Here is a 9722-nt window from a genome sequence, read left to right on the forward strand (position 1 = left end):
AATAAAATTACGCCTCATCTCGCAAAAAAAAAGTACTTTTAATGTCTATTTTTCAAAATGCTCCAGGGGAATATGGCTCCTGAACCCCAATGGAAGTGCCTTGTTACGCTCGACAATTTGCATCCTCCGTTAAACGAACTAATTTATAGTCCTGGAAAACGTTTTCTCTATAAATACTTCAAGATATATAGCTTGAGTTAATCTGATGAAGAATAATAGAAAAAAAAACTACATGTTTACACATACCATAAGTTGTTCAGATGTATTTAAGAACTTTAAACACACGAGTTTGCTACAAAAGAAAATGTTATCGTTTTCTTAGTGCAAAGCTGAAAAATAGACTACCTGTATTCTATCCACCGAGGGGAAATCGAGACCCGGACTTTAGCATAATAAGTCCGTAAATTTACTGCTAACCCACCGGAGGACCAATCTACTATAATTTGATAACTTTATATTTATTCACTAAATTATCAAGATTTATTTCTAATTAATTCTTAATTATTTCAGTTATATGTCAATCCCCAAAGATGTTAGTTGAGAGTACAGTTTGTGGTTTTAGAAGAACAGGATGAAGAAAATGATAGGCAAACTTAATAAAAGGAAGAAAAAAAAGAACGTGACAGAAAAATTTAATTGTAAAATAAAAGGCATGTTGAAAAATTCAGAAAAACCAAATCCAAGAATGTGACCAGAAATTTACAAGGGCTTTCAAAAAAAAAAACAAAAAGAGTATACTCGTGGTTCTAAAAGCACTATTATTTAAGACCTGTTTATGAAATGATATTTTTTTAAAAGTAATACAAATCAAATTGAAAAGCCATGAAGAATGCCAAAATATAAATTTGAGAATTGAAATTATGAATAATAATGTTGTTGCAACACACATTGTGAAAGATAACAATATTGTTACAACACAGAGAGAAGAAAATGACAATGATGTTACAACACAAAGAGAAAAATATAACAATATTGTTACAACACAGAGAGAAGAAAATGACAATGATGTTACAACACAGAGAGAAAAATATAACAATATTGTTACAACACAGAGAGAAGAATATGACAATGATGTTACAACACAGAGAGAAAAATATAACAATATTGTTACAACACAGAGAGAAGAATATAACAATGTTTCTTAGATTGAAGTGATGCGGATAAAACATTTCCTGTTCGAAAAATTATTAAACCTAAATAAAGACTGAAAAGCTAAATGGACCGGATGCAGTAAATTCTTAGAAACTTAATATTCAAACCACCTGTCAGAAAATTTCTAAAATTTTTTTTCCCCAAGAGTTTCCTTTTCGTCCACTCACTGCGATCTTACCACTTAGAACAACAATATTTATGTGAACGTTCCCACGCCCACAACTATCTCTGTCTAACTATGTTTATGATATATTCAACAGCAACAGAATTTTCGATTCATAAAAAACCTACAACAGAAACGTAAGTAGACGTAAATTTGAATTACGCAAGGGGGAAGGAGGAGATGTGAAGGGGCACACACACCCCTTGTTGCTGGTGGAGGTTCAGAAGCTTCTCTTTGAAAAGTTTTGAAATTTAAACCGGAAATGGCGCATTATAATAACGTTTTTTGGGTGTATAATCCATAAACAATTAACCGTACAGGTGACAAAAAGTATTGTAGAAATTTATATTTGGATAACTCGCATTTGTTTTTCAAACCTTGTTGTGGAAAAATAGATTTTATATTAAAGAATATTCGTATCTTGAATTTTCAATGTTACGCATAGATGTACATCTGTTTGCCAAGCTACAGTCCTATACAGAGTGTCTCTCTCTTATTACATACCATATACAAACAAGACGTTGGTGACCATGGTCTTCCACAGATCTCTCTATGTACCATATCCAAACAGGACGTTGGTGACCATGGTCTTCCACAGATCTCTCTATGTACCATATCCTAACAGGACGTTGGTGACCATGGTCTTCCACAGATCTCTCTATGTACCATATCCAAACAGGACGTTGGTGACCATGGTCTTCCACAGATCTCTCTATGTACCATATCCTAACAGGACGTTGGTGACCATGGTCTTCAACAGATCTCTTCTCCTTTAGGCACAAAGAATTACCAATGTCAATACCTTGATCCATTTATACTCTTGATATAAGCCATCTTCTGTCTTCCACGGTCTCTCCTTCTTTCAGTCTTTCCAGTTATGACCATACTTTCAATATCTTCTTTCCTCACAACGTATCCGAGAAACTCCAACTGTCTCTTTCTAATGTTAGTCATCAGCTTCCTCCTGCAACCTGCTCTTGACAAAATATCTTCATTTGACGTGTGACTTGTCCAATATACCTTCAAGATGCGCCATAAGAACCACAACTCAATAACTTCTATTTTCTTTTCCATACTTGACGATATTGGCCAACACTCTGATGCATACGTGAGAACTGGTATAACATAACAATCCAAAACTCTTAATTTCTTCTCCATAGAAATTTAACTATTCTATTTACCAGCATCTTTTCAGTTTCAGAAATGCGTCTTTTGCCATCCCTATTCTCCGTTTTATTTCATGTTCAAATTTACCATCTGATGTTATCCAGCTTCCCAGGTAGTTGAATTTATTGATCTGCTTTATCTGTTCTGTACAGACTACGACTACAAATATTATTATGGGAAGAAACACGAGCCTTACTGATGAGATGATGAAGAGCAAGCTATCTAACATTCCTCCCTGTGTTAGATCAGAATCATAACAACTTTGAGAAATATGTCAGATGAAAATTTTAAAGAGTATTGGTACTTGCTTTTGGAAGCTTCTTCGGGAGACTCCAAGAGTCAAGTCAGATGTAAAATAAACGTAAGTAAAAAAAATTCCGAACAAGCGGGTGGGTTACCTCACTGAATTATCCTACCTTGAAAAACCCTGTATTGATTGGTGGATAGTCAGTTCGTAGATGCTGTCATCAGATTGAAGCAAATTAGAACTATAATATAATAGAAACTGTTCAACTTGAAATGCTTTAAGAATGCTCATAAACAAATTAAAACATCTAATAGAAAATCTGCAAGAATTTTGATATTGATTCACTTCCCGATTTAATTTAAAAGAATCAAATACAAAGACAATGCACAGCCTTCTAGCGAGAGTTGCCTAAAAAAACAAAAACTTTGTCTAACGTGGGAGTTCAGGATTTTTATCAGACGTTGTAATGAGCACCCAACACATTCAAAGTTGGCAGTCACTTTAAAGAGAGTCATGTAGAAGTTGTAATCGTTGTGTACACAACATTTAAATTTATCCACGACTGAAAACAAGGAGAAATTGTTCTGAGTTCGCAGAAGGGGCGTTTAGAGAAATACAGAACGGACGAAAACAGTAGAGGTGCTATTAAAGTAATTGGCAAACATCAGTAAGCTTACATTCAGGAAAATGTTTTGCTAGAATAAATGAAACTCATTTATTTTTGAATCAGAAATTTAATGCGTTCATCTGATGGGTTTAGGAAAGTTTAAGCACGTTAATTTACTATAGCCTATTTTCTTATATTCTCTCAAGAAGCATCACATTTTATATATCACAAAGACTGTGATTCGTCTCTGAATTCTCAAAAAAATTCAACTAATGTGGCAGCGTAGAGCGAATAACGAATTTCACAGAGGAGGTGGACTTGATGTTTCGTTTTATTGTGCCCAAATATTACTTTAAGAATGTAAAATGTGAATTGTTATTTGAAATTCCTAGAAAAAAAACCCATAAAATTAAATTTCTACACTTTCCATTACTATATTGGTACGGCTTATGTAAAAGTAGGATTTCCTTCCTTTTTGAAGGCCCAGCATGGCCAGGTGGTTAGGGCACTCCACTTGCAGGGTCGCGGGGTCGAATCCCCATCACGACAAACATGCTCGCCCTTTCAGCCGTGGAGGCGTTAGAATGTGACGGTCAATCCCACTATTCGTTGGTAAAAGAGTAGCCCAAGAGTAGGCGGTGGGTGGTGATGACTAGCTGCCTTCTCTCTAGTCTTACACTGCTAAATTAGGGACGGCTAGCGCAGGTAGCACTCGTGTAGCTTTGCGTGAAATTCAAACTAACCCATGAGTGTTCCACAAATTTTAAAAACTAAATTTGTATTAGACATGATTATTTCATTTTGAACTATACATATTTTAAAGATAATGAATGAAAAAATAGCAGAATATCACAGTTAATCATGTTTATATTTTTAGGTTTTAGACGAAAGTTTTTCGAAAAGAAACATGGCTTTAAACAAAACTTCATGCATGTGACCAAGTCTCAATTAAAGTAAAAGCGATTTTTATCTTACCTGTTTTATAAAACTCCGTTAGAAACACGGATTTTACTTGGGAGTGAAAAACTTTCGACACGTTAAGTTATGGCTGCTTTTGAGAGCAAAGATATACAATGAGCTCTATGCTGTCTGTCCACAGTGAGGAATCGAATTCCGGACTTTAGCATTTTAAGCCTGTAAACTTACAGCTTATCCACCGGGGGACGACACGTTAAGTAAATTTGTTTGTTTGTTTTAGAGTAAAGCCACAATGGGTTATCTGCTGGATCCTCCGACGGGAATCGAATCCTGGATGTTAGTGCTGTAAATCCATACACTTACAGACGTCCCACCGAGAAACGACAAGTTTAGTAAACATATACTAAATTGTATAAAATTGTTATAAAGTTAATTTTAATTTTAACCTGAATGAACAACACAATAGAAAAAGCCTGAAGAAGATAGACCAGTGTTCTATCGAAACATACAGTGTAATCCCCAAAGATAAGCCACTTCATTATGTTTATAAATCGTTGTTTGTCAATTTATTGTTATGTACTGAATATAGAATAATTTTTTAAAGAAATTCCCCCCCCCCCCCTCTGGATCTATATGAAATCCTGGAAACGCCAATGAAAATAATCTTCCTAAAAGTATACGTCACTAATAATATTATCCAAGAAATTTGAACGTAAAATTTTGAGCATTTAGCCTGTTAAGTTCCAAATAAAACAATAAAACCCGAATATGTTATATCTCTTATTTCAACCTTGTAACCTTAATGGTTATGGCTTAGACCGGAGTATTTTGTCAGAACCATCTTTTGTCGCGTAAGCTCTAAGCTGATTCACGTTCCGTGCATGTTTACACCCTTTATAAACATATACTATGACTTACGACATTTCATTATCAACATATTTTCTTTAAAAAACACCATCTCCGTATAGCTGCAATCATTTTGTTTTTCTACCGAGAATCCTTTTTTTTATGCTTTGTTTTTTCTAGCGATTTTTCTAAAACAAAAATCGATCCTGAAAGATATTCGCTATGTTCAGTTGACTTTTATTGGCATGGGCACTGAACTATTTCAAAAGAACGACACTTTTAAACTCGGCTGCCTGCTCCGGCTACGATTTTATAGTATTTTTGGTTGATTTATTCCAATTTATTAAACTCATATTTCCCTGGTGGTTGACAAACAATATACGATTTTCGTTTGTATAGGAACAATGAATGTTTTTTTCAGTGATAAACTTTCTATAAAATTAAGAAATAAATGATGGAATTTGGATAATCATAAAATTTGTCTTTTGTGGTGTATAAGATTTCTACTTTATGACCCCCAGCAGCAAGCTTGAAGACTTATAACGGTAAAATTGGACGTTCGATTCTTCTTTGACGATCAGATAATCCTTGGAGCAGCTTTGTGCTTAAACAAACAAACCAAACTTCTACATATTACATTTGGATCTAAAACCTCGTTCAGTAACGAAATAAGTAAACAGTAGACCATAAAACATTAACTTGCAACCATGAACGGCAAACTCTAGTAATGATACTATGGAATGAAGAATATTTTAATTCAAATAAATTAAATGTCTCAGTTATCACCTCAATTAATAAAAATACAATTATTTTAACGTTACATTTTTCAACTGATAGAAATTAATTAAAAAACAATACCTTAAATATGTTTTGTTTTTAACTTAAGGCTTATTAACCTTATTAAATAGTTTCTTATCTTTACTACATTAAAATACCCCTCTCATATAACAAAAGTAAGAAACTATCAGTACTTTTAAGTCCCCTGGTTGGACAGCGGTAAGTCTACAGATTTACAACGCTAAAATCAGAGGTTCTATTCCCCCTCGGTGGACACAGCAGATAGCCTGATGTGGATTTGCTATAGCACACACACACACACACACAGTACCTTTAAAACCCTTGTGCCCCCCAGCGGCAAGCTTGAGGACTTATAAAGCTATAACACCAAGTTCGAATATGCGATGCGCACAACAGAGATATCCCATTGTGCAGCTTTGTGCTTTTAAAAAAACAGTAATCTTTTAGCTTTTTTACAACGCTAATTTGGTTTATTCAACTAAATTATCATCAGTTCATGAGGATTGGTGCCCAACGTGGGGGGGGGGCTTCTATAAAAGTACCAGAGGTCATTACAACATTTACGATACTCAAAAAATGACCATGAAAACTTGAACGTTTCCAATATCAGCCTTGTAAATCAAAATAATCTCTAAGTATTATAATAATTATTATCATTATTTTGAATTATTTGTAAGTGTTTATCTCTATCTGTATTTACTTTTGTAAATTGTTTGTGTTTAAGCGCAAAGTTATCTGAGCTGTATGTACCCATCTCCAATAAAAATACCACTTAGCCATCGTATCAGGGGACGTTTCTAAGGCTTTAATTATAAAAAAAAAAAGATCTGATCATTTTCATCACTAGTGGCTTTCAAGAAATATAACCACTAAATTTACTTAACATTCATTCAGGAATTTCGTTCTGAATAAAGATTGCATATGATTATAATTATTAATGAATATTAAAATAATGCAAGGTTTGATGGGGTTTTTGTGTTAATTAAAGTTTTCTGTCTATTTTCAACAGAATTTTAAGTAAACAGTTTCCACCTTTGTTTTGACGCGAACTGTTGATGCTCAGTTTTTAATTTTCTAGGGGTTCAATTAATTAATTAATTAACTCTGGATTTTCTTTCAACCTTGGAATGAGCCTCAAGTAAACAATTTCCAACTTTTGTTTTGGCGCGAACTGTTGGTGCTCAGTTTTTAATTTTCTGAGGGGTTCATTTAATTAATTAATTAACTCAGGATTTTCTTTCAACCTTGAATTGAGCTTCAAGTAAACAGTTTCCATCCTTGTTTTGAGCACGAACTGTTGGTATTCAGTCTGGTGAGAATTTTGGGTGTAAATTAACTTTGAGTTTTTTCTAAACCTTGAATGAAGATTCAAGTGAACAGTTCTCCCTTAATTTGACACGAACTGTTGTTACTCAGTTTTATTTATTTATTTACTTTGGTGTAAGATATATCTGAGTTTTCTTTAAATCTTAAATGGAGTTTCAAGTGAACAGTTCTCCCTTATGATATATATATATTTAAATCGGTACTTGTGTATAATGTTAAAATAATAAATATACAACGTCAAAATCAATACACAATTAAAATCATATCAAAATAATGACTCTACATGTTTCGCCGTGTCACACGTCATCTTCGGGAGTGAGGTTGCATGAGATAAATTTCACATTTAACATTTTCTTATGGGAAAAACACAATTGTATTAGCTCAACCTTAAGGTATTACAGCAACTTATACTCAAGAATAGCTGGAATTAATGAAATTAATTATTATTAAATAAAGATGAAGGTCCGGCGAAGAATGTGGCGAGAACTGTTCTAATATTTATGCACAACTGCAAAATTACGGATAGGTCACGTGATACTTAAGAAAATATAAAATGTGAAATATATCTCTTGCAACTTCATCCCTGGTGATGACGTGTGACAGGTCGAAACATTTAGAGTCATTAATTTGAAATGATTTTAATTGTGTATTGATTTTAACGTTGTATATTTATTCTTTTAATTCTCCCTTAATTTGATACGATCTATTGGTGCTCACTTTTAATTGTTTTGGTGTAAACTATCTCTGAGTTTTCTTTTAATTGTTTAGGTGTAAACTATCTCTGGGTTTTCTTTTAATTGTTTTGGTGTAAACTATCTCTGAGTTTTCTTTAATTGTTTTGGTGTAAACTATCTCTGAGTTTTCTTTTAATCTTGAAATCAGTTTCAAGTAAACTGCTTTCTCAATAGTTTTGGTATATTTTTAAAAATGGCGAATCTTCAGAATGTTTTGATTTTTTTTTTCAAAATTCGTAACTCTAGTTGTTATTTTAATGGTTATTTCAGGGTCAACAGAAAATTACCGCTGGGAATATTAAGGATTCAAACAGTGAGAAAAGAAAATGCTCGCACTGAATCTCCCCATAAATTCTTAAATCCTTAGCCAAGAGCACAGTTCTAAATTATAAATGTATCTACGTATAATTAGTTTTTCTTTGGATGGGCACAAATTTCTTGTCCACTTCTTTTTCTTTCCTCATGTCACGACCAAAGTAAATCTGCTCATGAAATATAAATTATATGGGGATGGGGTTTCGTTTTTCTTAATAAAAATTGACAGAGTGAAGTAGTTTACAAGGAATTTCTTAACTTCTATGTATCGACATTTATCTTTATTTAGAGAACGTGTATGGTTTATAATCAATCTGCTTTGTTATTAATATTATTTATCTAGGTTTGATTTAATTTACAAATTAGTGCTAACATAATGCTCGGCCTATTACATTTTTCATTTTGGTTAAAAAAAACAGCGCCATCTAAGTGGCTCGGCGGCACTTAGTTTGTTTTTTTTAGAACAAAGCTACATTGAGCTACCTACTATGTTCCCCACGGGAAATCGAACCCTAGATTTTAGCGTTATAACTCCTTAGATTTACCGCTATTCCATCGGAGGACGGCTTAGGCCTTATAATGTTATGATTTCGGGCTCTTTCTCTGCAGTGGACATAATGCACATAGCTCATTGTGGAGCTTAGCGTTTAAACAAATCAATAATTTGGGTGAATGTGTTGTGTTTTTACTTCTAAACAGAAAATATCTTCAGTCTATAATACTATCTTTTAACTTTCGATAATGTTTCGTTAAACATTTAAGACATTAACTGAGAAACGGTTTTTTAAACAAGTCTTTCGTTTGGAAAATTGCTCAAATTTCCAGAAGTATTTTTCCTAACAAATGTAGCGATATAAATATTTCGAATTAATCAGTGAATATTTTACCTATGTCATGAGCATTTGCATTTGTTGTGTTCTTTTAAGCTGTTGCCACACGTTAAATTTTGGCTAAAGCTAACGTTCCTTCACTACAGCTTCTATTATGTACAAACCGACGGAATAGGCTTATACACAAAGTAGTTACTACAATTTTGTCATCTCACTGTAATGGACGTAGCGTGTATATATCTATCTATCTATGTACGTGACCGAAATAAAAATTACAACTTGGAGCCGTATATTGAATGACACCACAAATAAATATCCATAAAAAAATTTCACACTTTGGTTATTCAAGATTTAGACAATTATAAAAATAACTGTGGTATTCAAGAATTATCCACACTTAGACAAAACTAGCCATTAAACACAATATTCCTGTCAACGTCAAATTTTCTCAAAAACCCGGCCCTAAATTAAAATAGTTATTAAACAAAAGTTATTTAGAATCACACAATGCCAACCATTTAAAAAATAATGCAACAACTGCTCAAAATTCTACATCGGAGAAACAGGGAAAAAATTGGAAACCAGATTCACAAAACACAATAAAAAACCGTCCCATGTT

The 9722-nt window shown here is 33.2% G+C and overlaps 1 protein-coding gene across 1 annotated transcript in view; it reads left to right on the forward strand.

Moving 5' to 3' along the window:
- The first annotated feature begins 2753 nt into the window (after positions 1-2753).
- Positions 2754-9722, forward strand: part of LOC106469973 (calcitonin gene-related peptide type 1 receptor-like) — an 81193-nt gene continuing 74224 nt past the window's right edge. Inside the window, exon 1 of the mRNA XM_022398534.1 lies at positions 2754-2843. Coding sequence (XP_022254242.1) covers positions 2754-2843 — 90 coding nt within the window. The remainder of the gene's footprint in view (positions 2844-9722) is intronic.

Source organism: Limulus polyphemus, unplaced genomic scaffold (genome assembly GCF_000517525.1).
Source record: "Limulus polyphemus unplaced genomic scaffold, Limulus_polyphemus-2.1.2 Scaffold3750, whole genome shotgun sequence".
NCBI classification, from domain to species: Eukaryota; Metazoa; Arthropoda; class Merostomata; order Xiphosura; family Limulidae; genus Limulus; species Limulus polyphemus.